The sequence below is a fragment of the Phalacrocorax carbo genome, chromosome Z, assembly GCF_963921805.1.
Source record: "Phalacrocorax carbo chromosome Z, bPhaCar2.1, whole genome shotgun sequence".
Classification (NCBI taxonomy): Eukaryota; Metazoa; Chordata; class Aves; order Suliformes; family Phalacrocoracidae; genus Phalacrocorax; species Phalacrocorax carbo.
Genome location: NC_087548.1, coordinates 37,922,957 through 37,950,589, shown reverse-complemented (window position 1 = coordinate 37,950,589; position 27,633 = coordinate 37,922,957). Strand labels below are relative to the sequence as shown.

General features: G+C 38.8%; 1 protein-coding gene across 6 annotated transcripts in view; it reads left to right on the top strand.

Annotated features, from left to right (window-relative positions):
- TJP2 (tight junction protein 2) overlaps positions 1–27,633 on the top strand; it is a 65,784-nt gene that overhangs the window by 25,266 nt on the left and 12,885 nt on the right. For 4 of the 6 annotated variants that reach the window (XM_064438645.1, XM_064438650.1, XM_064438647.1 and 1 more), the window contains 9 exons: positions 16,201–16,254; positions 18,239–18,363; positions 20,722–20,824; positions 21,532–22,111; positions 23,520–23,623; positions 23,772–23,925; positions 24,963–25,071; positions 25,185–25,321; positions 25,793–25,859. In XM_064438645.1, coding sequence (XP_064294715.1) covers positions 16,210–16,254; positions 18,239–18,363; positions 20,722–20,824; positions 21,532–22,111; positions 23,520–23,623; positions 23,772–23,925; positions 24,963–25,071; positions 25,185–25,321; positions 25,793–25,859 — 1,424 coding nt within the window. In that variant the 5' untranslated portion in view covers positions 16,201–16,209. Of the gene's footprint in view, positions 1–11,778; positions 11,800–16,200; positions 16,255–18,238; positions 18,364–20,721; positions 20,825–21,531; positions 22,112–23,519; positions 23,624–23,771; positions 23,926–24,962; positions 25,072–25,184; positions 25,322–25,792; positions 25,860–27,633 lie in introns of those variants that run through there. The other 2 variants (XM_064438648.1, XM_064438651.1) reach the window with 2 other exon arrangements.

Genomic DNA, 27,633 nt, shown 5'->3' with positions numbered 1-27,633 from the left:
CAAATACTTGCATGTGCTTTACCTTGGTATGATGTATTACAGTAGGTCAGGTTGCAAAACCCCGGAGTCAGACTTTTAAAGACATAGTGTTGACTGCAGATGGATGCCTACTGGCATTTCCAATAGCTACTATGCACTCAGTTTCCCTTTGGCAACTGCTTCCCTAGCTATTTGTATGCAGTGCCCAGTGCACCTAAAAGGTTTAAGTATGGGTTAAGTTGGTAGAAAAGGGTGGGGATATCTTCAGTGATGTGCCTCAGACACATTTGTCAAGCTATTGGTAAAATGTGGAAACCCCTGTACCACAGTACTGTTGGTACATCAGTCTTTGGTGTATGTGAAATACTTGTAATTTAGTCTGGCATATGCGGATGCCTTAAGTACATTTTGTCATTTTTCTGTGTGGCTTTTTGTTTAACAGCTTATTATGATACCTTTTTAGTTTTAACGTTACTATGGTGTTAAACTATAGAATTCCATCCATTTAAATTTCATCCATTAACTTCTCTGCCTGTTTTAATAATTTCACTTAATTTTCCATTCTTCCAAGCTTTCTGTTCCTGCTTTACCTTGTTGAAGCCAGTAAATAGGTTCCTAATGTCTTCTGCATCAATGAGGATGGACTAAAACTCTTGGATCACAATGATTTGAAAATGGATTAAATTTTTCTTGCCTTTTTGTAAGGCTTGTTTGTCTCTAGGCAGGTATGTAACTTCTTTTTCCTTGAGATGGGAAAAAACCAGAACACTTCATCATGGTTTGCTTCTACTTTGTGTGTCAGAACGTCTTTGAAGTGTATAATGCTTTTTTATGTGGCTCAGACCACAAGAAAACTTTCTGTTCCATTCTCAGTTGAGAATGAACTTTCAATCACTACCAGCATGAGCTGTGCTCTGGGTGGTAGCTTAATGGAAGCATTCCTAAACCTTAATGATTCTGAGATGTTTCATTTATTTTTAGTCACCTATGCAAAAGGATCCACTTGTTTTTCTTTCCCAGTTCTTTTCAAGAATAAAATTTGTTCTGTCACTCGCTGATCTTGTTCTGGTCAGCTTGTTCTGTGTGTACTTCAGTTTGCAGTTCAGTGGAAATGGCACTATTTCATAGGGATGTCTCAGTTTGGTTTCATTTAATGGTTGGAGCAAAGCCTGAAGTTCCTTACATTGATATTACACACATGTGAATTGTTGACTTGGTAGAAAAATTGCGTCAAGGATTCTAGTTTCAAATTGTTCTGCTTGCATTCTTTAAAGTGAAGCAAGAATGGCTGTAGGTAAATTCAGATTAATGTTTTGGGAATCAATCAGCCAAGTGAAAGTTACTATCTTGATACTAAAGGAAAAGGGCAGCTGACTTCACCACCCCCACCACCCCTTGTGTTGATTGGTCATTGGGTGACTGCTGTCATTAACACTATTGGTAGGAATAATTTCTACATAAGTTGGGGGGTGTCTGAAATGTTCTTTATAACAGCATTTATAGCAAAGTCACGCCCTGCTACATAACTGCATGGTATACCTCAGCTTCACATTCAACCTTGCAAAAGGATTGAGGAGAAAGAGTGGAAAATGCTTGAATTTTACTGCTCTCATCTGCCCTTCTGTTGTTTTCTTACCGCAAAGTGTTTAATCAGTGTCAGTACGTGGTGAGTTTCAGTGTAACAACTTTATATTGGAACATAGGTTGCTGGTGACACTTTCCCAGAAATACTCAGTGCTGTGGGGAGCATTTAGGCTTAGTTTTGTTCTTTGAAAAAGCAATTGTACTCCTTTGGAGGCCCTGAGGAGGAAACTTTGTTGTGAGCAAAGGGATTCTGAATGTGTTCTACCAAAGTAGGTGCAGCTGGCTTAATCCTCTATCTCATGGTAATGGAGGTGTTCGGAGGGGTTTGGTGATTTTTCTTGTTGTTGTGTATTTGCTTGTTTCCTCTTCTTCAGGGTATACTGGGAGGAATATCAGTATAAGACTTACAGACCTAAACCCGTCAAATGCAATCCCCAGATTTGCATTTGCATCTACGCATCCCACTGTATGGCTGACAGAAAAATTACTGAGCTCCCTCTTGCATCATATTTTGCTTTCATTTTAGATATGTGCAAGACACATTAAAGTATAGGGGTGAACTTCAGCAATGATTTCTGGCATGACTGAGTAAGCTGTTGAGACATCTTGAGAGGGAGAAGTGAGTTGCTTAAGACCTTGAAGGCAGGAGTGTGGTGGTAGAAGAAGAGGAATGCAGAGAAGTATAATTAGTGTGACTAGAAAACAGTTAAGAGTTGGCTAACAAATCAAGCAGTTTGTTGTGGCATGATCTGAATGGTGCTGAACGTATGACTTCAAGCTCAAAAAAGCTTAATTTTATAGAGATCTGATATCTTTTGAATTGTCAATTTTTAACTTGTTTTTTAACAGAAATTTGAATTTAGTTCTACTGCTATGGATGTTTAAATGCATTTGAAGTTTTTATTTATCTACCTTGTGTATCAGCGACCTTCTGTTTGATGTTTATGTTTTATGAGATTTGTGATACGGCATCGATAGTTATATGAAATGTGTTGTATTGTGTAAACTTTATGGGGTTTTAATCTTAGATGTGGTCAAGTGTACCATTAAAATTTATGTATTATACAGAACTGTATTCAGGTTTACTTCCATCAGCTGAGAAAAGAAAGCTGATGTGACAGTATGTAATCTTACTGCCACAGGAATGCGTGAACAACAGTAAAATGCTTCCAAGAATATAGCATATCATTCTTCTATTCATAGAGTTAGAACAAAGTAAGCTAGAAACCTTAACAGGGAAAGAAAATGTAGTTTGGTTTGGGACTAAGCTCAGAAACTAATAATTTTACCATTGTTTGAATTGTCTTGCATTATGACTGGATAATTAAATATAAATGCTGACCTGATTGGATTGTATCCCAGCAATGAATTGGCCTTTTAAAAACCAGTTACAGGAAGCAGTAGTCAGGTACTAAGCTTGTTTTCCTCAGATTTGGGAGCTGTAGCTGTTGGATAACAATGTTTATGCAATCAGAGAGCCTGTAAGGACCATGGAATAGCAGAAATGCAGTTTCTCACCAGTCGTCACTTGAAACTAGAGTTGGTAGCTTCTACTGCTTGGTTTACTATTTGAATATGGGTGCTGGAAGCGGAAGCATTCAAAAACAGTAGCAGTAGAAGGTGTATCCCTGAAGTTGAAACAAATTGTAATCCCTGCTTTGGACCATGTAATGCATATGGTGCTTTGGGTTTTGTGGTTTTTCTTTTTCAATATTTTAAGATGCTACAAGTGTAAAAGCTATGGTTTAGCTGCAGAAAATGACTGATTCTGAAACGAGACATTTAAGGAATGGCTACTGCACTTATTTTTCACAGTTTAATTTTTTAAAATTCATTTATCCAGCATAATGAAATTGATTAGGCATACCTAGTGAGTTAAATTAACATCCCCATCAAATCCTGATACTGCAAGTACATCAGAACAAACTTTTTTTTTATGATACCAAAGAAGAAGTAGTCCTCTTGAACTTCGCTTATGCACAAACTACTCGAGTACTTTGATTCTCAGGCTTCATTTGCATGGGCATCTTAAGGATGAAAAGTACAGAAACAGTGTGACCAGAGAGAAATGCATTAGGTTTTACAGTTTATGTGAATGAGGGTGGTTAAGTCAGAGATAGCCTTGAAAGCTGGTGTTGATCAGGTGAACTGGAAGTTTAGCATTCCTTCAGTAGCTCTTGTAGTGTATACAAGAAAACCTTATCGGCACCTTAGCCTGGGTGGCCAGCTGAAAACTGCAGCATAATTTCACCAGGGTCGTGACAGAACTGTTGTTGGGCAAAAGATAGTGGAGGGAACTTGTTCCTGAAATAGATCTAAGCTATATTTTTGTGGGTTTTAGGTTTTCAGTAGGTAAGGCCTGTGTATCTTGCAGCTGTGTTTTGGGTACAATAAATTTCTTTTTTTTTTCCTCCCCATCTTGAATAGGGTTTTGTTTAGTTTGTAATGGGATATTGTACTGGGTTTTGGTGATGCATATGTATATGTCTAAGCTCAGTAGAATTCAGCTGTAGTAAGTATAAACTACTCCACTTGTGTCTTCCACCCATCCCAGAAAAATTTAGAAGTTTTGCGTGTATATTTTTAATTTGTACAGCATGGGAGGCTTGTAAATTGATGCTGAGTTTCATGTTCTGAATTTGCTACAGTCTGCTGGGTAAGTACTGCTTTTTGCCCTTCTCACCATTCCCCCCTCCCCACCCCCAATGATGGTGAATGAGGATCTGCTCCTGGCAGCGTACCATCAGAGCAGCTCAGGTGGCATTTTCTGCACATAGCCCCTTCCAATAGTCAGTTGTTGAAAAGACAGTTGTTCAATAAGCATCATAGTTTTAAAAAGGCATCACACACAATCCTGAGTAATTTCACAGTGCTGAATTGAAATGATTAACTGTTGTTCTTCCTGGCAGAGATCACAAGTATTGTGAAATACAAGTGAAAGAATTTTAGAAAATGTGTATTCCTTAACTCCTCTGGTGTAATGAGAAATTATGCCTTTCTGTCAGCAAAATCAGGACCTTAAAGAACCTCATGGTTCTTCTTAAAAGTGTAAACTTCATATGTTGAGGTTAAAGGTAGCCTGGAAGAAAAAAGCTTTACTCCAGAAAAGTAACTATAATTCTCCTTTTTATTGTTAGTGCTGAAATGTAGCATTTCTAATTTTAGGTGCAACTGTCATATCGTATCCATTCAAAATGTCATTTAGAATTTTTCAGCTACCCATTTCCATGGTGTCTTGGTCTGACTGTTGAGTAATATGCATGGTTTATCTTTGGAGCACCAGATGCTTATCTCTTCAGAACATAAAATGGCTTGGGGAATATGTTTATATTCTTTCTATAAACAGTGCAATCATTTCTTGAAATAATTGTGGTGGAAAGGCACTTAAACTTAATAAAGCTGGAATTTAAAAGGAAAAAAAGAACATCAGTTCGACTTGTGATATGTGCTTGAGATTAAAGAAACAAACAAAAACTACCAAACACTAGTATTACATTAATACCTGCAAAGCCTTCATAAATGTTTGTTCTAGAATATGGGCAAACAGACAAGATACATCACCTGTTAGTGGCTATCAAGATATGCTAGGGTATATGCATGAGGGTAGTAATCTGTTGTTTTATCAAAGGTGGATTAAAAAGCAGGAGAGAATATGTTTTTTCATAGTCATAAGTATCCTTAAAGCCATAGGATCTTTCATTTTCCTGTCTTTTCCATTGAATTTTTTTCTAGTGTTGTATTTATTTCCCTGCTCCTATCTGTGTGGCTGGGCCTGAAGAGTTCTGGTAAAGACAGTTAAATCCAGCTGGTGACTAGTAGCAAGTGGTGTTTCCCAGGGCTCAGTACCAGGGCAAGTTCTGTTTAATATTTTATCAGTGATCTAGTTGAAGGGATTCAGTGCACCCTCAGTAAGTTTCCAGATGACACCAAGTTGGGTGGGAGTGTTGATCTGCCCAAGGGTAAGAAGGCTTTACAGAGGGATCTGGACAGGCTGGATTGATGGGCTAAGGCCAGTTGTACGAGGTTAACAAGGCCAAGTGCCAGCTCCTGCACTTGGGTCACAACAACCCCATGCAACGCTACAGGCTTGGGGAAGAGTGGCGACAAAGCTGCCCAGTGGAGAAGGACCTGGGGGTGTTGGTTGACAGCCGGCTGACCATGAGCCAGCGGTGTGCTCAGGTGCCCAGCAGCATCCTGGCTTGTATCAGGAATAGTGTGGCCAGCAGGAGCAGGGAGGTGATCGTGCCCCTGTACTCGGCACTGGTGAGGCCACACCTTGAATGCTGTGTTCAGTTTTGGGCCCATCAGTACAAGAAGGACATTGAGGTGCTGCAGTGTGTCCAGGGAAGGGCAACAAAGCTGGTGAAGGGTCTGGAGAACAAGTCTTATGAGGAGTGGCTGAGGGAACTGGGGCTGTTTAGCCTGGAGAAGATGAGGCTGAGGGGAGACCTTATCGCTCTCTACAACTACCTGAAAGGAGGTTGTAGCGAGGTGGGGGTTGGTCTCTTCTCCCAAGTAACAAGTGATAGGACAACAGGAAATGGCCTCAAGTTGGGTCAGGTGAGGTTTAGATTGGATATTAGGAAAAACGTCTTCACCAAAAGGGTTATCAAGCATTGGAAGAGGCTGCCCAGGAAAGTGGTTGAGTCACCATCCCTGGAAGTATTTAAAAGCCCTGTAGATGTGGCATTTAGGGACGTGGTTTAGTGGTGGACTTGGCAGTCTTAAAAGTTGGATTTGATGATCTTGAAGTTCCAATGTAAATTATTCTATGCTTATATATTTAATCCTTCACTTTGATAAAACCTAGCTTTCCTACCCTGGTGCATCCTTGAATGGGAGGCTTCATCTGATGTCTGAGTTGATCTTAGCTGCAGAGTTTTAACATTTCTTCTGCTTCACCTCCTGGTATTCAGCTGTTACTTGGCAAGCCAGTTCAGCTCACAGAAAAGGCAATAGAATAATCGAGTGGGAAAAGATGAGCAGCCTTTTGATGCTTTAGGAGGCTGTTCTGCCTTACATTGAAGAGCCAAACAGCATAATTCATGGAGCGAGTCAAGGCGTTGCTTGTAAATGAGCAGAAGTGTGGAAACTGTTATGGTCAAAACCAAGTTGTTGTTTAGTTCGTATTGTGTGAAATCATACCCAGCTGATGAGGAAGATGTGTGTTTGGGAAGGGAAACCTGCATTACAAAAGATGACAAGGGGTGCTGGTCTTCTGTGAACCTTCCAAAGGTGCTTGTTTCTAGAGGCAAGGAAACCTTAATGAGCCTGAGAAGAAGAAAGTGTCTAGCAAGCAAACAAAACCAACCTTGGATTTTCGTTAGCTATTTCTAAGGTGAATTGTGACTTGAACTAAAAATGTTTTAGGAAAATCGTGGTTATCCCCTTTCTTCCTTTCAAAGTGTTTGTCCTGCTTTTTGAAAGTCTTCAAGATAATTGGCAAATGTTTGGCTCTCAATATATAGGAAACACAGTTTTCCTAGTTAGCATCTTACTGGCATGAACAGATAAAAATTTTCCTGAAGAACTGTTGATCCCCCCAAAAAAAGAGACTAGTGTCTGCATTACTCAGATATTTTTATGTACAGCCTCCCCAGTTTTATTTAGGTGTTTCTTTAATATACAGTTGAAACAAAACTATTCAGACATTATATGCTTTACTCAGTATCCAGCAAAAGGATGCCTAATGCCACATTCTTAACTGGCTTCTTTTTGGTGTCCATTTACTTGTTATTTTGGGTATTTTTTGGAATTGCAGAATAATTAAATATCTGGAAAACTCAAATCCCATGCCTCTATTTTGATGTGTTCTTTCCTGTGCTCAGGCAAATTTCTGCAAAAAATTCTTCTAACTGGGGTTGCTGTTTCATCACTGGGAGCCAGTTGAAGAATGCTAGTGCAGGGACTGCTATTATGGGCAGATTGTGTGATATCCTTCATTATTTTTAACATTGTCACTGCATGCTGTGAACTGGATTAAGTGATATATTTTGAATTAAAAAGCACACAACATTCAACACTCCAGATCAGCAGAGATTCTTCTGTGTGTATGCAACTTTTTTTCCCATATCATTTGGCTTATTTTTTTTAAACCTTTTTGTGCACTACAAAAATCTGGGGCATTATGCTGTGAATGTTAGTAGCAAGGCTACAATGCAAACAAGACATAGATCTGTTTGTTGATTAATATTCTCAATAGTCTGCTGAACAGTGCTGTTGTCCTTCATGTCCTCAGTTCTTCACAGGACTGGATTCTAGTTCAGTTTGCAGTCTGGAAGGCATGTGGAGTGTCATAGTGCAATAAGAGGTAGAAATGAATGTTGACCCCCATTTTGCTATTACAGGGGCTGTTCTGGTGTGAGATTTCTGTTTGACAGAAAGGGAGGAAATCTTTGTGTGTGTTTCCTTATACAACACGTTTCAGTGGATAGGCTACTTGACTTGAAGTCAGGAAGCCTGAATTATGCTCTTGGCTCTGCAGTTGACAGCCTTGGCAGTGCGTATTTTTTAAGGAGGAGTAGTTTTGCTAACTGAAAGTAAAATTCATAGTGAAACAGTGCTGAGCACAGTGTCAAGCAATGACCATGGACATTGTTGTCATACTGGATTCACACTGGTCCTGAAAGAGGTGAAACAAAAACCCCTTAATTATTGTCTGGTAAACATTTGTCATTTGTTGGTTTCAACAGGTTTCATGCAACGTAAGTAAAGATTCGTCTTCAAATGCTTGGAATAGGCATGTTGTACTTATGTAGCATTTGCCAGTGGTGTTGCAGATAGAATTTATAATTATAGCAAGGGAACAGTGTAACTTTCAAGTGAAATAAGATTAAGTTTTGACATGGTAACTTCTTTTGCATCAAAAACATTTCTGTTTGTGTTTCTGTGTAATCACATTCAACTGATCAAATCTATGAAGAAGAAATTATTAGAAACATTATGCTCAGTTTATATTTTCTGTAAGTAGATCTTTTTAGACAATCGTTATCTTGTGATTACTGCTTCAAAATGCATTTTGGGAAAAAAGGTTTCTCGCACAAAGTCTGATAATACATTATGAATGTGCTTGTTCCAAGCAAAATACCTTTACACCCTTAGTAAGGTATTTGTTCTTGTCAAGTAATTTGGGAGAAAATAAAGGCAATATATCTATTTGATAATTCTGCATTGGAGAGAAGAGGAAGAAAGGATTTTCCACACAGCTCATTTTTACATTAATTTTTTGTTTTCTTTCAAAAGTTGTCGTTCCAGTGCAGAGGTATTCTTGCTTGTACAGTATGTGACTGTCCTGGTTTTGGCTGGGATAGAGTTAATTTTCTTCCTAGTAGCTGGTACAGTGCTGTGTTTTGGATTTAATATGAGAATAATGTTGATAACACACTGATGTTTTAGTTGTTGCTAACTAGTGCTTACACTACTCAAACACTTTTCCAGGTTCCTATGCTCTGCTGGGTGTGCAAGAAGCCAGGAGGGGAGGGGGCACAGAGGGGACAGCCAATCCAAACTGGCCAGAGGAATATTCCATACCATGTGACATCATGCTGACCTATATGGTCAACTGGGGGGAGTTGGCTGGGGGCGCAGCGATCGTTGCTTGGGGACTGGTGGGGCATCACCTGGCACATGGTGAGAGGTTGCATCACTTTTTTTTTCCCTGGGTTTCACTTCTCTGTTTCTCCTGATGTTTTCCTTTTCATTACATTATTGATATTGTTATTGTTATTATAATATTTTAATTATTAATCTGTTCTTATCTCAACCCAAAGTTTTCTTTTGCCTTTCTGATTCTCTCCCCTGTCCCACTGGGGTGGGGGTAGTGAGTGAGTGGTGCCTAGTTGCTGGCTCGGGTTAAACCATGACAGTGACTTCTCTCTTCTTAAACCTCCTGCATCCTGATAATATAACCATCTTGATGTTAACAACTGTGTGTATTTTCCTCAAATGTGAAAGCAGAACTGGTGATCTCTTCACATGGAGTTGTACCTTATGTGTCTTTCTCCTTCATGACCCTCAGAGGAAGAAAAAGGAGTTCTGCCTTACTGAAGAGCAATTGCATGTTATTCCTGGTGGATACCTTTTGCAAACCATTTTTTATCATTTCTCTTCCAACAATCTGAGCCATTCATCATTCTGGGCACCTGTTTCTTCAGGACAATCTCTTGCTCTTCTGGGTGTTGCTGTATTGGTGCAGGAACCTACACAAAAAGTAGGTAATGCTTCTCTGAATTAGAGCATTTAGTGGTAGAAAATTAGGTACCTCCTTTTTTATGAGATGTTGGCTGTATGGTACAAGATCCATGGGTACACAGTTATTCTCATCCTCCTATATCCTAACCGAAGATCTGCTGTCCCATATGCAGATACTTCATGAAAACACTTTGGTCAGAGCCTTCTTACTTCAAAGCTGTTTAAGTGTCCTTCCTTACTGCAGGGGAAAGGCCTTGTAAAGGTTCTGTTCCTCTTTGTTCATTTTTCACTATGTTAATTAAGAATACTTGGCAGGCTCCAGATGCACAGCTTGTGTTACGTGATCATCTTTTCATAGTCATCTTTAATAGCCTAATGGCTATAGCATACAGCTGAAAAAGAGGGTTGCGAACATTCACACCACATGCTGATGTACAGATTGCTTCTGGTTTTGCTCAGTGTCCACTGTCTATTGAGGGGGTCTCTTGGGAATCCCCCAGAAATTGAAGTGGATCAGCATCTTTGAATGCCTCTAAATCTAAGGCCATCCAGTTTTGTCTGTCATAATTGCCTTCATGCAGGCAGGTGGCATGTGGAGAAATTGTTTTCATCCAAGATGAAATATCCAGTTGCAAAAGCCTTCATCTTTCTGGTAACTCATCAGTCTCTTCACAGTTCCTGTTCTGACTGTGCAAGAAAATCTGCAGTAACATTTCTAGACTTCCTGGTTATTTTTTAAGATTTCTTTTCAGGTTCCTTTTAAATTATGGTGGAGTCAATTCATCTGTCTTTCGCACTTTCCTTTACAGAAAAGATGGTCTAAAACCGAGGAAGAAGACTCCTTGCTGTTATAACCACTGCAGCTCACGGACAGTATTCCACCATTTTTGTTCTCCATGTCATCACAGTGGTTTTTTGGTGGCATTCCTCTATTTGGAGCACTGTTAAAGCTTTGTCAGGGCAAGGAGTTGGAAAGCAGGAGAGCTAAAGCAGGGCTAGAAAGGTCTCAAATATATCCTTACATTTGTTTCTGTTTTCTGCAGTTTTTGTAAAAATAAGTTTTAAAAGTAGTTTTGGAAGCCGTGAATGTGAGTTTGTTGAGATTAATAAGTTTTTTTCTTTAGATATGTTGATGTAGATTTTAAACTATTTTGACCAAACTCTAACAACAGTCTTAAACTGCTTACATCCACACATGTGCTCTGGAAGCAGGAAGCCCCAGCCAGAGGCTGGTGTCCATGCACTTCTGGACCCTCTCGGTGTGGGCTGAATGGTGTTCACCCTCAGCAACTCAGCACCAAAGGGGCAAGCCATGTTCATCCGTGTTCATTCTGTTGGCTAGCGCAGAGATGCGGGCACAGTCAAAGCATAGGACATTGAATTCAGTCTTGATTTTGAACAGAAAATCCTACCAGAAAAGACCCTTCACATTTTCAAAGCACAGGACATTGAATTCAGTCTTGATTTTGAATGGAAAAAATTATGAGAAAAGACCCTCCACATTTTCCACTGGTGTCTGAATTCTTGCACTTCAGCAGCTAAAATTGTTCCACTACTGAAAAATGCAGACTATTGGTGGAGGTTTTGGTTAGCATTGTGTACTCAACTTGCAGTGTGTTCCTATCTGTTCACAGCCCATGAAACTTACATAAAGTCTGGGGGAAAAGTTTGCTTAAGGCTTACGTTTCACAGCATTCATGCAGCATAGACAGAACTGATAGCTGGACCTGCTTTCCAATAAAGTTATCTGCTTGGCTATATGGTTAGCTGTCATTCTTACAAATATCTTACTAAATGTTTGAGGGCAGAAGGAGTGTCTGTTATTTGCGATTACCATAATTTTGTTTCTCTTTCCCTTTTGCTTACTGGAGCCAAGTCTGCAGTTCTGCAAGTGTTTATATGTAATTTTACACATGCAGTTGAAGGGATTACTCGTATCTGTACAGCTATTTCTGGATAAGGATGTCCTGGATTCAGCAGTTGAATTGTTAAGATTTGATAAAGGCTGCTAAACCACAGCGCTACTCAAGATAATGGAGTCAAGTGGTAATTTTTACTATAAAATATTATAGCCAGAACATGACTTTTCAGATAATCTGCACTGTGCTTCTTAAGCTTTTTTTCTTTAAAGTTTCAAATAGCTTCCTGGTGGGGTGAATGTACATGTGCTTGGAGGAAGAATAACTTGCTACCTATCGATCTGTTTCTGACACTTTATTTCCAAAAAAAAAAAAAAAAAAAAAAAGGAAATGTAAAATTACAGTACTGCTTTTTCCTGGGGTCTTTTAAAGTGAGAGTTAGTTAAACTGCTGGTAGATTTCCCTACTGTGGTTTTGATGTGTTTCTGTGTGAAACTGATGGCAGGATTTGTTCAAGTATGTAGGCCACTATTGTATTAGAATTACATAACCACGTTGAGTGGTGGAAACAGATGAAAAGACAGGGATGTTCGGCATCCCCTCACAGATTATATCCTGCAACAATGAAGACAGCTCAAGCTCTGCAGAGAATGTGGTCACATGCAGTGAAAAAGTTGGGGATTTTGAAAGGGCACGTGAGTTGCTTTTGTTGCATCTTGCTTCAAGTATTTTCTTCCCCCACCCCCCTCGTATATCCCTCCCCTCTCCAACTCACTTTTACAGCCAGACAACTGTTGTGGCAGGTCTTCTGGTTTTGTTTTTCTTTCAGTGTGAATGAAGTTGTCTTTGGTGATCTCTCAGTAGCAAGTAATTTCATAAATCTCTGATGATTTTCAGTGAGAATTGCAACAGCTGCCTGTTCATAGCACACAGACAATTTTTGCACTTTGACTAGTTTCCAGCCAAAGATTCTATTAAGCAGTCTATTCTGGGTATGTGGAAAGCACCTGTCATTTTGGTATATGAGCGGAAGGAAGATTTAAGCAAATCCTGACTATAATGTTGTGATTAGAAATGGAATTATTTTAGTCACTAATGAATTTAGACTAGCTAATTACAGTAATTTTCATTTACTGCAGGTAGCCTGCTGTGTGAAACCTAGGTAGACTTGCAAAACAGTTACTATTAGTAACTGGAGGTGGGGTTCTTAACCATTCTGCCTGCGTTGTTCTCTCCAGTGTTCTGGTGTGCAATCTTGCAGTGAAATTGTGATTCTATAAGGGATGCACAGGCTGCTCAGGATCCTTTTGTGTTTCCTTACAGATGAAATATGAAGAAATTGTCAAGGGGATGGAGGCTTTTTGTAACTCATCACTTGATGCATTCAGAGGAGAGTCATATTATCAGACATTGAATACAGGAATTTTGCGATTGAGGTGGAGAGACTTCAATCTTAGTTTTGATCAAGTCCTCAACTGATGATTTATAACATTTGTTGTCTCTCCCTCCCTCTCAATCTTCTCTTCTCCATTTACCTGTCAGTATTGGTTAACATCGTGGCAATGGCAAGCAGCAGTACACTTTTTTAATGTTAAAGAAATTATCGCTTAGAAGTTTGAGGGAGTACAGATGTGTTGTGTGCTTTATGGGCTTCCAAGGTGACCATTCAGTTCTCTGAACTGTGTTATAGAGCCTGCATAGCTTTATCAGTATGGCAGAACTAGTCCTGTTGTCTTGGTAATTATGTTGCACAAAATCAGCTTTGCAAGTACATAGTGTACTTTCCTTCGCTACTATAGCATACAGCAAATGGGATACAGTTTCCCAAGGAGCAGTTTCTAAAAATTTATTACTATCACTAATACTTGTGAATTTAAAAGTGAATTATTTCATTAGCTTTGGTTTCAAGCTAAAAACAAACACCTAAAATTTATACAGAAACTACCTGAAACAGTCACTGATACGATGAGGAACTCTTTCTAGGCAGAGATGAGATGATACTATAGGCTCGACATCCAAGACCTTAATCGTACTGTCTGTAGGCAGTAGTTTCTCTTCCATTCTTATTACCTGTTTTTGCAACCAGACACCATAAGACTTACTTGGCAGAGCAAAATAATCTTAACCCTGTTAGTTTATGATGCGTTGATTTACTACACAATGCATCTCTCCAATTGTGCCCACGGCTTTACTTATGCCACTGCTCATGGGAGACCTAGTTTTCTGGAAGGAAATTCCTGTAAGGTTACCTGTTTCATACCCATAAATCCATCCCCAATATCTTTACTGTGCTTTCCTCAGTCCTTTTTCTGTGGTGTTGTACTGAATAAACAATAATTTCTCAGGCCTTCCTTTAGTAGATAGTGTTTTGAAAGACCTGGTATTAGAGATTCTGGAAGAGTAAGGCAACTATGCTGCTCTTTGTTCCCATGGGTAGTAAGGTCTCGTCGAGTGTATCCTGCCTCCCGTGCTATTTTGCCTGGGCAGAGCTGGACTCTCAGCATTCTAGGCTGGGAGGTAGCACTGGTAAGAACTCTATACAATGCAAACAGAATTTAAGTGATGTTCTTGTTACAAGTGTAAGTTGTTGAGGTTTTTATACAGTGAGGGGAGATGGAAAATATTTTTTCTGCTTCTGCAAAATTTGAACCTAGCCTTCAAATTCTACCCATCATTTGATACTGTCTTTCATTTCTAAAACTTCCTTCAGTGAGTCAACTGGAATTTATATGACACTGAGGCCCTTTATGACAGACTGGTTTTCTGCAGAGCTTAAAAATATCATATGGAAAAGCAGGACTGTGATGGTGTGGCCAAGGGTCAGTAGTAGGTAAACAGTTTACACATTTTCATACATGCCAGACAAGCAAGCCTTGTCACTTTTATTATCGCAGCATCACAGGAGCTCAGAAAATGCACTTAGTTAAGGAGAAATTTGTTACTGATGGAAGGCTCTGTGTGTAAGGGAATATTGGTAGTGAGACAGTTCAGTATCAGCTAGTTGAAGGGTTAGACATTGTCAGCTGGTTAAATAGGAATATCAGGTAAAATAATTTCACCATGTGCTTTAGCAGAGTAATTCACTGACCCTAGACATATATGTTTTAACAGTTATAAATGCCACTTATTCTTGTGTGATCTAGACGAGTAGAAATTTATAAATACTTGTATTATTTTTAATGCAAGCCATCCTCTCCTCCAGCTATTTGAAATTATTTTTTTTTTAATTAGACACAAAAGGTTCTGGAAACTGGAGACCATTGTTCATTTCCTGGGAGAACAGTGGAAACTTAACATTGTTCAGTGTTGTAAAATTCCTGGTGAGAATGCTGAATGCTTTGCAGAGTTCCGTCAGGCACTTTTAGCAGGACTTACATTTTAAGTTTGTTTTTCAGTGCAGTGAATGTGCAATGGAAAATGTAAACCTAATTCCTCTTTGGGGTGCTCAGAATCCACTGGAAGAATACATCATGGGGTTCTTTGCATTCAAGAAACAGCATCCGTAGCTTGCTAAACAGTTGTGTACAGTGAGAAGAATTTTACTCTGGAAATACAGGGGATGCTTTAAAGTACAGACATACCCTTCTTGTTTCTCTTGTCTGTCTGTTGTTAGAGTTTAGTTGCCAGTAATCCCTTTAATGCCTTTAAAAAGATGGTTAAGTCAAAACTGAGCTTCTGTTTGAACGTCAGTTTTTTGGGGCAAACTCTTAGCTTCCCAAGAAAGAAGACCACTTTCAGCAGTAAAAACAAATTGACCTTCGGCTTGAGAATGGGTGCATTCACATATTCATTCAATGCATGGATTTTTTTTCTGCAGTGGATGCTTTGCATTTTGAAATGTTTGCAGTCAAATATTGTGGCTCAATTCTTGTTTTACAGGGCAGGCACAGAAGGGGCTGGCTGTGTACAGCTGGATGATTATTCTGTATGATATTTTAAGCTGTCATGTTGGAAAGATTTCAGGTTATATCATGCAAGATAAACTGATCAGTTCAGGATCAGTTTTAACTGGAAATGTGGGAAAAAAATGTTTCTGAGAAGTGTCACAGAAAGGGATTATACAGTGATGGACTCTGTTTTCCTGTACAATTTAATTTCTTGAGGGGAACCTAAATAGTCAGTTACCTAATCCAAGGTGGACGAAACATTCTGTTAAATCCACATGAGCAAGAAGCACAAGATTTGAAGGCTAATTAGTTTTTAAAATCTCTGTTTCAACTGCCAATCTTATTGCATACTGGAATAGAGAGGTCTTCCTTAAGTATTTTGTGTGTTAGTTGAATCGGGGCTATAAAATGCTAGTGTGATCTGAATTAAATGCTTTTGCTGAATGACTTTTCCAGAAATCAGAATGAGCTGTTGAATCGGTGAAATGTGAAGGGAAGCTACCACCCCAGACTTAATAACATTTTTTGCCTTTTTAAAGAAAACTCATCATTAATCAAAAGACATAAGTTTCATACTAACTCTACCAAATTATTAGAGTATGCATGTTATTTTTATACCTGTGTTCTAATGGGATATTTCACATTTTAATTTAGATAGTTGTATGCTTTGTGTTTTACTAATTGGTTTCTGTGTACAACAGGCCCCAGGCATGGAAGAGCTGATATGGGAACAGTACACTGTGACCTTACAGAAGGTGAGTGCCTGTCTGTTTTAGTTTTCAAATATTCAAGCACTGGTTTAGTCTAAATATGTTTCATGGTACATGTTATTAGCCTGTCTGAGTCTAGAATAGGATTAATTCATTGTCCAAATCAGATATGCTTTTCATTTTAAAACTTAATTGCTAGTTAGTCATACAATAGTGTATGACTTCAATATTAAAAGTAAGTGAAATTAACCATTTAAGTGTTATATTTGCTACTGTTTGGTCTTTGTAATGACATTGTAATATATGACATGCCAGCTATATAGCTGATTTTCTCATTGAATAACCTTAAAACCAAAGCAGATGATTCTATCAAGCAGTTGTTTCGTGTCGAAGCTTTATAATAATCACTGAATATGATTACACTGATTTTAATTTTTTTATGTTTTAATATCTACCAGTGTAGAATCTAGTGGAAAACTACTGTCATCAAAAGTTCTAAAATATTTAGGCTATAGATGTGACTTTTAACAATTCTTCTAAGGTGAAGTATCTTTCATTATGTAGACTCCTTGTGAGTTAAAGAAAGCAGACCACTTGTTTCTGAGTTCTCTAATGGTTAGGCTGCTGCACCATGGTACAGGATGTGCACTGTGGTGGTGGATCCCAGCTGTTCTGACAATCTGGGTTCAGTGTGCAGCCTGTATGGCACGGCTTAAATTTTTTTGTCACATGTTGTGCAATGATCAGCTTGATCATCAGATTGATGACCCAAGGTAAAATAGCAATCTTTCCTACACAGCCTGTTGATTATGCTGAATTGTTGAGAAAGGATTGTTTTTCAGACTGCAGAGGATCACAAAGTTGACAGAAGCAGACCTTAGTTCCTGTAACTTCAACTTTCACGTCTTGAATAGTGTGTGCATTGCTCTTTGCCTCAGAGACAAGCTTATACTACTGAAGTGTCAAAGGGCTTGCATCAGCCCTGCATCAGCCTCTACCAATAAATTTTACTATTATTTTGAATTCTATATTGTTTAGGCTTGAAGCATAAAACTGCTTCCTGTAAAACTAAGATGCAGCAAGTGAAGTGCTGTTTAAAAGAAGAAACTTTTTTTTTTCTTCTCAAAGAATTAAGCATTTAATGTTGACATTAGTGGAACATGAGCTGGTGATGAACTACACATGCTAAGTGTGAGTTGGGGGAAAAACACCACTTTAATGTATTACTTTGCCACTATGTTAAAACATTTTGTTTAAATGTAGCATAATTTGTATTTATAGTGATAGGAGGTGTATGTTAAATAGCTGATAAAATAAACCTGTGTGTTTAACAAAATGTTAGGTTCGTGCACACCTTCTTGTCTGCAGTTCAGTTATGCTAACAGTTCTCAGGTCTAGTGTAACAGACATGCTTCCTTCGCACCCTATTAAGTATTTCAGTGATTTTATGAATGCCATCTTAGGGCTTTTATGGAGCTTATATTTCTATGAGGACAGGTTTGACATAAATTACATATTTAAAGTAGCTGATTGTGTGAGAGGATAATTACAGAAAATTCACAAGTTCATTGCTTGCTTTTTGTAATCAGCCCTGATAATCTTTAGTTTGATCCAAGAGTTAAGTAGTTATTACAAACTAGATAGCAACCATAATGAAGATGAGATCCTGGAAAAGCTGTTCCAGTTTCCTAAGTGTCACTAATAAAATAGATTTATCTAACAATAAATTTGGTATGAATTGCCAGGGGGGTGGTGGAACAGAATGCAGGCTAAATTAGTGAGTCCTTTGCTTAATTACTAATCATCACAAGGCTGTAGACTAAGATTTTGGAGCACAGGAACATGTCTTTATTGGTTTTTAAAGCTAAAGGTCCTGTGTTTTTCTGCAACTCTCTACACACAGCTATAATACTTTAGATAATATCTAGGTAGAGGGCCATCACAGGAACATTCATATTACTTCTCTTTCTCCCTATCAAAATTCCTATGGATGGACTTGAGTTATCTTGTATTTGTTTTTGTTGTAAAGGATTCAAAACGAGGATTTGGGATTGCAGTTTCTGGCGGCAGAGATAACCCTCATTTTGAAAATGGTGAAACATCAATAGTCATTTCAGATGTTCTCCCAGGTGGTCCAGCAGATGGATTACTTCAGTAAGCAATTTTTTACTTCTCTGTGTGGCATATTTTGAGGCACTGTAGAATACATAAAACCTTCAGACAGGCTTGGTTGAAATCCTGGTGATTTAATCCCTTCAAGATTTTATGCCCTCTTGAAAACCTAGATGTCTCTTTTAAATAAAATAAAATTTTAAAAACCCAACAACAAAAAACCCCAACAAACTCCACACGGAGGTGTTTTTATTTGCTATTTTGTAAAAAATTAAGGAAAGCTTTTATAGTTAAGTATATTTCTCTTAAGATTGCACTTCTTTTAAAAAAAAATAAAATAAAATAGAAGAAATGCTTAGCATCTTAAAACCTCCCGGTTCTTCCACCAGGAAACACATTTAGTGATCAATCATTACTTTTCAATAGAATGCTTAACTAAGCCCAAAGAAATATCCTTACTCCTAAGGTGTCAGGAGCAATAATGGGGGAAGGAAGAGAAACAAACGTGTTTGTTAAATATTTGGTTTATATTTTAATGAAAGATAAAAAAGGAAATAAAGTGTTTCTGTAGTCCTCCTGGTGAAATCATCCTTGGTGAGGCGGCATCTATCATGGACAAGTAATTTTCAATCTGGAGGCTAAGGTAAACAGTTTCTAGCCCACTGCTGATTAGTTTTTCATCCTTTAACCTGGAATACCTGATGAGGACTAGACAGTTTGGAAGAATGCTGAAGTTGTGTAGTAATAGTAGTTCAAAAGAGTAGATTCTGGACACTTTGCCAAACATTAATTTTTGGTGAGGTAATGAAAAGGCTGACATGGGAGTAGTTGTTGAAGGACTGGATAAAAGGATTATTGTCAAGCAGGTAACAAACCATTCATAACATAAACATAGTGATCCCTGCACAACACCACTGTCATCAATCCTGTTCCATAATCACCTGTGATATGTGAATAAAATCATGTCCACAAATGGTGTAAGATCCTAGGTAAACTGGTGATGACAAGGCAATACCAAGCAGTTTGGGCACATTCAGACAAAACATGTTCTGAAGAACACTGAATGTTAAAGTCATTCCTCCAACAAACCTAGGAATATAGGCCTAACTTTCAGAGTGTGGAGGAATTACAATCCTGCAACCCTTTCTAGGCTGGAGTGAGCATAAATAGATGGGAGCTCTTGATGTGGTGTTAAAACGTTAAGCTTGATACTATCTTTGGATGTATGGACTGTGAAGAGAGCAATTTTAACTCTCGCATAAAGCCCAGATCAAATTGATATGGGAATATAGCATGGTGTTCTGCGTACTCATTCAGTAAAAGGAATTGGAAGGATATGAAAAGAGGCACAAGAATCATTCAGGAGTTAGACGAAGTACCTTACAAAGAGAGGCTTGAAGTATGTAATCTTCATATTTACAAAGAAGATTGTGATGTAACTTGATTACAGTGAAGAGAAAATAATGGGTACTAAAGATTTCTCTTCATCTAGCAGAAAGCAGCATGGTACCCAGTAATTAGTTGAACTAATGCTCTGACTCTCAGGTTAGTAACTGAGTAGTGACCAGAATGAACTAATACAAGGAGTGGTAGGTTGTGCATTTGGTTTTTTAAATCTCCTTCATTTTTTTGTGCTGAAATGCCTTTCTGGAAGATTATTTTTTTTTAAATTAAACATGCGTTATATGGCTGTCTCCTGGGGATGACTCAGTTAAGTCTTAATGGTCTGTTTAACATGCAGAAGTCCTGAATAGACAAGATAATAATCTCGTTTGGCCTGTGTTTTAGGCCATGGAGGACTTTTTGTTTTTATAGTTCGGGTTTACTTCCCCCCTCCCCCCCCCAATCGTCTTTCTTCAGGGTGTATGGGACCTGAATACCAGTCTTTCAGAAAAGAGCACTAGAGTGGTACTTGCTTGATTTGTCTGAATACTGCTATGGCTGCAACAATTTGAAGCTCTCTTGAAAGTCTTATGTTGGTGTGAAAAAAATTTAGCACTAGGTGTGAAAGACTAGGATTTCTGAAGGAACTAGAAAAGCAAAGTTTTTGTTTGTTACAAATATTCTTTTAAAAAACCGAAATCTTTGACATTATGATAAGGTACTTAAGCTGGACTTAGTACATGTACAGAGATACACACCGTTACCCAAAGCCTGATTTGTAAGCATACGGAAAGCTGCTTCTACTATTCATGTATTATAGCGTTTGTATAACGAACAGGTTTTAAGCAAAACTCCCTGTTAAAGTAAATTAAATCCATAGCTTCCCTGCTAAAAAAAAAAAATATTTATTCTGGTATTTTCATGAAGATTCCTCTTAAATCCTGTTTTTTTTGTGTGTGTGTGTGTGTGTGGTTTTTTGTTTGTTTTTTGTTCCCCCCCCTCTCCCCCCTCTTCCAGAGAAAATGACCGGGTGGTCATAGTTAATGGGACCCCAATGGAAAATGTTCCACATTCTTTTGCAGTCCAACAGCTTAGGAAAAGTGGAAAAGTGGCCACCATTGTAAGTAAACTACAAATGTGTTTGCTCTACAGTGTTATGCACTTGTGTAACCACTCAAGACTTTTTCTTCTATGAAGTGTACTATAAATGCATAAAGCAAAACAAGCTTTTGCCCAATAGAATGTACAAAGTAAATAAAGCAAAGACATAGTTTCTACAGGTGAAACAAATGGAGATTAAATAACAGTGTCACAAAGTTATCCTGTTGAAAAAGTGGAATGAAATGTATGTCCTCAGTATTTCATTTTATTGAATAATGAGTGGTAGTTGGAAAAAAATAGTTAAGTGAGGCAAATTATGTCCTGCATACACAGACCATGTCCAAGAATTTGCTGTCAGAATTGGCTTTCTTTAGTTGAGAGAGGCATCTACAACTCTTTTCTTTGGGGGCTTGTCATGTTTTTTAAAAGTGATCTAGAAAAAGAAAAAAAAAGTATTCAGTGCTTTCACTCTTGCAGAGGTGAAAGAATGTGGTTGCAGATCTGGTGTTTGTTTTTTTTTTTTAATTCTCCTACTGTTCTTTTTCCTCCCAATTAGTTAGTATTTCTCCTGCACATCTAAATAATCTATTTTACTGGTTGTTCTAGAAATAGAACATTGTTTTCGTTTCTGCTGCAATCTCTGAAGTGTGAAGACTATTCCTCTGTTGAAGTTCACATTCTGACCATTGGAGGGCTTTTTTGTTTGTTTCATATTGCACTGAACAGGTAGTGAAAAGACTAAGGAAAGTACAGGCTGCTGCCTTGAAGAGAAGCCCCTCCCTTGACTATGAGGACAGAGCTTTAGATGTAATGGATGACCATGCAGAATTTGATGGCAGAAGTGCTCGAAGCGGCTATAGTGAGAGAAGCTGGCATAGTGGTAATGGAGGGCGCAGCCAAAGCTGGGGAAACAGCCTGGATCAGAGCTATAGAGATGAACAAGACAGAGGGCGTAACCGAAGCAGAGACCGTGGTAGGGAATGCAGGTATAGTCGTGATCGAAGTTGTGGTAGGAGCATTGACAGGAGCTTGGATCAAGACTATGGAAGAGATCGAAACAGGGGCAGAAGCATCGACAGGGATGGTGGGTATGAACGGGACTACAGAAAAGACTACAGCCCACCCAGTTATAGTCATGGATCTCAACCTGATGCTAAGTGTGGGAGGGAAGTGAGGAGTCAAAGTCGGGACAGGCTTCGCTCCCAAAGTCCTTCGCCTGAAATACACCATCAGCAAGAGTACCTTGGACTGCAGGATCAGAATGGACCAATCAGTGTTCTCTTAACAAAAGACAGACATAATGAAGGTAAGTATAGTAGGAGAGGGGGACTGACTTTTACTACAGCATGTTAGTTTGGTGGGGCAGGGAGAGGAGCTGAATATTCTCTGCTTTTACAGGTTAAATGCTGAGTTTTCTGTGTCCTTTGGTTTTCCATTTTCTCTGCCCTGTTCTGGTTCTGGTGGGAAATGTGGATCTGATTGTGGTTCAGGTTACATTTGGCATATCTACAAAAGTGTAAGCTACAAAGGGTGAACAGTAGGCTCTGCCTTTAATAGTACACTTACTTCTTCCCTTCAGTATAATTAAATTAGTTCCAAGGATTGTTTGGTTCTGAATACTTCAGAGTGTAGTTAAAGGATACAGAAATAGCAACAGCTGAAACAGATGTCCCTTGCTGAATATTGGAGTGTGTAAATGAAAGCCAAAAGCCTGATCTTTCCTGTGCTTTGAAATAAAGGCGCTTGTACTATAAAGCAAATCTGAGATTAGGTAGTGCATTCTTTTCTCTTTGGGTTTTTTGGGGGTGTGTGGTGGTTGGTTTGTGGAGGTTTTGTGGCTTGTTGTTTTTTCCTAATCTGCCCTGTTGTGATTTGTAAGAATTTTCTGCTCATGTAAGTTTTGTATGCGGGAGCTAAGCCTTTTTTTTAATTGACTCTGCCAAGGATCCCTTTCCCTCCTTCCTCTTCTTCCCCTGCATATAATGTTTCCACTTGTAAAGATAATGCTGATAGGTATACAAATAAGGAGAAATTTGAAGTGTCTTTCTTAGGTTTTGTATGTAGCTAGTAATTCTGTAATAATTTCTGCCATTCATATGGATACTCCGCAGACTCGCTCAAATGTAGTGCTTTTTAAAGCAAATAACTTTCTTTCCATTTCCGTTGTTCTAGGATGTGTATGTTTTAAGAGTGTTCCCTTTTTTTAAGTAGCAGATCTACTGATCAAGTAACTTAGATCAGAGGGGGGAAAAAAGGTGGGGGTGGAGCGGGGAGGAAAAAAGAATCCTTTGCCTGAAACAACTTGAGACACGTACTGGGATGCAGATAGGACAGGGTCAGCACGCAGCAACTGGTGAAAAAAAACAGCTCTTCTCTTAGGACTTTGACCCTTTTCCATCTCTATGCCATGCAAAATATAATACAAAGAGAGAATCTAGTCCAGCATGTTAATAAGCACCTCCAGGCAAAAGCATTGTTTTGCTGTTGAAGGTGCAGACTAATAATCCATTTATAATTGTTTCTGGACTCCTCTTTGTTCTTACTGTGGTGACAGCACAGAAATAGCAGAGTTAGCCTAGAGTTAAGTGAGTTTACTAGGTCAGCATTCTTTTTCTTATGGTGTAATGGGGTGTGCTGCATGTACGCTGTGTAGTTTTAAAAAAAAATGCATCACTTGTGTTCTAAGCTACGGTGGATTGTTTCCCTGATTCCAGAATATGGTCTCCGGCTTGGAAGTCAAATCTTCATAAAAGAAATGACCCGTACTGGCCTAGCAACCAAAGATGGCAACCTTCATGAAGGGGATATCATTCTCAAGGTCTGTTCTAGTTATACTGCTAGCAGTTTAGCAGGCACTTTTTATAGTGGTTACTCTGGAGTAAGCTATGTTATACTCAAACTTGACTTGAGCATGATATGAACTTGTTTGTTTACCTGTAGTGTTACTGTTGCATTTTTATGTCCAGATCAATGGAACAGTGACAGAGAACATGTCTTTAGCTGATGCCCGAAAATTGATTGAGAAGTCACGGGGGAAGCTCCAGCTGGTTGTCCTCCGGGACAGAAAGCAAACACTGCTCAACATTCCTTCATTGAACGACAGTGACTCAGAAATGGATGGTGAGGTTTAATGTGGATAAAAAGTCCTGGACTGTGTGCAGGGACACAATGGAGCTTATAGTGTTTTGCTGTGGAACAGTGGTACTAGGTTCTTTGAAAAAAAAATCCCAAAACGCCACCACAAACAAACCTAAGTAATAGCTGATTAAGCATCAAACTCACTTCCTTTAGGTGAAAGACAAATTTTATAGTCATCATATAATTACACTTTGAGCAGGGGCAGAGATAGGATAAGCAATGTTGCCCTGGCAAAATAAATCTTGCTTCTCACAACAAACAAGTCAGTTGCTTTAATAAAAGAGTTCAGTTTTAAAAACAAGTGGATTGGACTGGTCTACCCTTCTGAGGGCAGACATTCATTACAGTGTTCAATGGGAGGGAAAAAATGTCAGGGCAAGAGGAGATTAAGTCCCTCTGGACAACGGGTTTCTATTTCCAGTATCTGTTTTGTACAAATGATCTCTCACAGTGTATGTGAGAGATCACTCTATCTCTCACCATAATCTTGCTTTGGGAAGGGCTCTGGATGTTTGGGGGGCAGGATGTTACATTATTTAGTGAAGATATTTGCTTCTCTGATGTCAGAATATTGGGTGTAACTTTATGTAGGTTTTACTGTGAAGACTGAGGTATGGCTCAAGTCTGAGGGCTACTCAGTTTCTTTTGTCAACAAAAAGCAATGATGTGAGGACTGTTGAAGGTGGTCTTCTGTTTGGAAACCTCCATGAGACGTCAAATAAAAGGCTGCCAACACTAATTAATGTGTCTGTTGTATGCTCAAAGTGGTTGTGTGTTGTGGGTGCATTTCCTAAAGGTTGTTTGAAACCGTCCTGAACTATTTTTTGGGGGGTTGGGGGTGTGGAAGCACTAAAAGGCATACAGCACTTTGAACCCTAGCCAAATCCAACTTGGAAGAGGAGTAGGCTTAAAGGTTCAGCATATCTTATATGTGAAAGCTTTGTAAATAAATGTGGTGGTCAGATGTGTAGATAATTTAAACAAATCCTGCATTTCTCGATTTGCTGCTCTCTTTACAGACATTTCTGATATAGAGTCAAACAGATCATTTTCCCCTCAAGATGACAGATTACATCATTCTGATCTAGATTTGCATTCATCCAATGAAAAGCTGAAAGAGAAACCAAAGTAAGATATGTTATTTTCTAGTCCATTTTCGTAATGCTTGTCAAAGAAATTCTTAAAATACATGGCATTATTATCTCGTTTCGCTATGCTTTTTTTCTTTTTCTTTCTTGTAGTGCAAAAGATGATCCATCCACTAGGATGTCCAGGATGGGAGCGATGCCTACACCATTCAAATCAACTAGTGACATTGCTACTCCTGTAATGGTTGTAGACACAAAGAAAGAACTGAAGTACCAGGATGATCCAGCAGGTCAGCGTTTGTAGTTTTTGGTTGCTTTTTCTTTCCCTGGCCACAGAATGTCTGCTCCCCCAATCATGTTGACATATCTAGTATAGATAGATGAGGTCTGTCTTGGCTTTGTGGTGCAGAGAGCAAAGAAACAGCTGAGAGTATTTGAAGGCAGTTGCTTATTGGAATTACCACCTCAAAAAGCAAGTACTCTCCTAGAGCATCTACTGTAGCCTATTGCCCTAAGTTGCCAAATGAAGCTATTCCTGAAGTCTGATCTGGCCTTCCTGACAGAGTTGTGTATCCCTCCCTTTTGTTCTTTTTCAAGAGTTTAAAAAGGGAAGCGGACCAATTCTAGCCAAAGAGATGCTTGACACTTAAATCTGTATTAGTCTTTAGCAGTCAACCCCCTCCATGCCATCTGATAGCTAAAAATTGATGCCATTTATAACTTTTCAATAGGTAAGTAACTTCTATTTGGCTTTTACATAGTGTCTCAACCACAAGCAGTTACAAGAACGATTCTTAAACCCAGCCCTGAAGATGAAGCAATCTATGGGTAAGGCAGCACTTACTATGTTCTTTTGCACTCAACATTCCTCCAGTGTGACATGTATCTGGTTCTTGCTTGCATGGGTTTTGGGGTTTTTCACCCATTTGGAGTGACACTCCCTTTAAAGCTAATGCCAGGAAGAGATGAAATGGCTTCTAACTGACCATATTTGAATTAAACTCAGTTTTAGAAGTATCTTCCTGGATGCTATAGACTTGCCTTCTACCTGGAAGGTATAAAACACCCTGTGCATCTGGGCTTGCCTGGGAATGGACACAACGGTATATTTTTATATTTTTATTCTGCTCTATTTAGAACTTTGAGTACTATATCCATTTTAGGGCTCCCCAGGACTAGAAGGACATATTGACACACTGGAATGAGTCTAGGGAGTCAGTGGCTGCAGCATATGACATATGAGAAAAGGCTGAGAAAACTGGGTTTGTTAAGCATGGAGAAGAGAGGACTGAAGGGACATCTTGTTGCTGTCTGCAACGACCTAATGGTAGTGGGTGTAGAGAAAACAGAGACATATTCTTCTCAGAGGGGTACAGTAGTAGAGTGAAGAGCAAGGGACACAAGCTGGAACACAGGAAATTCTGACTCGATATGAAGAACACTTTTTATTGTGAGGGTGGTTAACCACTGGAACAGCTTTCCCTTGTAGGTTGTGGTATCTCCACCACCAGTGTCTACTCAAAAACATAACTGACCAAGACCCTGAACAACCTGCTTTGAGCAGAGGGCCATTCTAACCTGTGCAATTCTATGCGTAATGTATTTTACACCTCTTCTGTTATTCTATATGTACACATAAGATAACCTTCCTCTTCCCTGCAATATTAAGGTATGAAGAGAATGTCCTCTACTTAATGTGTAAACAAGCTTGTTGCAAAACAAGGCTGAACATATGTGTGTTTCTGTACAAGCTGAAACTTCTGTATAGAAATCTGTGTCTTTTCTTCAAATCCAAGTCTGCGCAGTCCATATTGCAGTTCTAATCTCTGCTTAGAAATGAACAAAATATTGCTTCCACAGTTTACTTTTGTGGGCTTTTTTTGATTATTTTTATAATTGGTCAAATGGAACCTGGTACTGTTGATTATTTAACAATTAAGATACTAAAAGTTGTGAACTTCATTAATAGGAAATCAACTTATATGTTTCCAGATACAGGAATTGAAGGTAGAGGAGCACTGAGATTGTAAGGAGAAGCCTAAAGATAAGGGTTTGAAGATATTCTGTAACTTGGAGTATTTTCTCAAATGGATTATCTTCTCAGATCTTTTCTGGGTTGGATCCTGCATATGTTATCATTGATGTGCAAATTAATCAAGTGATTATTTTGGTGAAGGGGAATTTATAATACAGACTGAGGGTATTACTGAGAAAGGCTGACAGATAAATACTGTCCTCTGTGTTGGAAGGTCACTCAGGCATACGGCTTTTCTGACAGCAAAAAAGCTGAAGCTAGTCCAGTAGCCTCTCCCACATTAGTACGAAAGGACTGGTTGTTAACATACCAGTAAGGTAAACTTGGAAATATTTCTAATTACAAGAGAACTTGAAGGTGCTGTCTAATAAACATTCTAAACGGCAAAGAAAATAGGTGTAAATATGACAGTTCTCAAGCATATAGAGGAAAAAAACCAGTATGATTACTTATAACTCAGGCTGTTTTCACAAAAAAAAAAACCCAGCTGCTCATCTGAGAGAGGATCCGGTAGGCAGGGAACTATTTTGGGATTAAAAGAACAGGGTGTTGTTTTCCTGCTCTGTC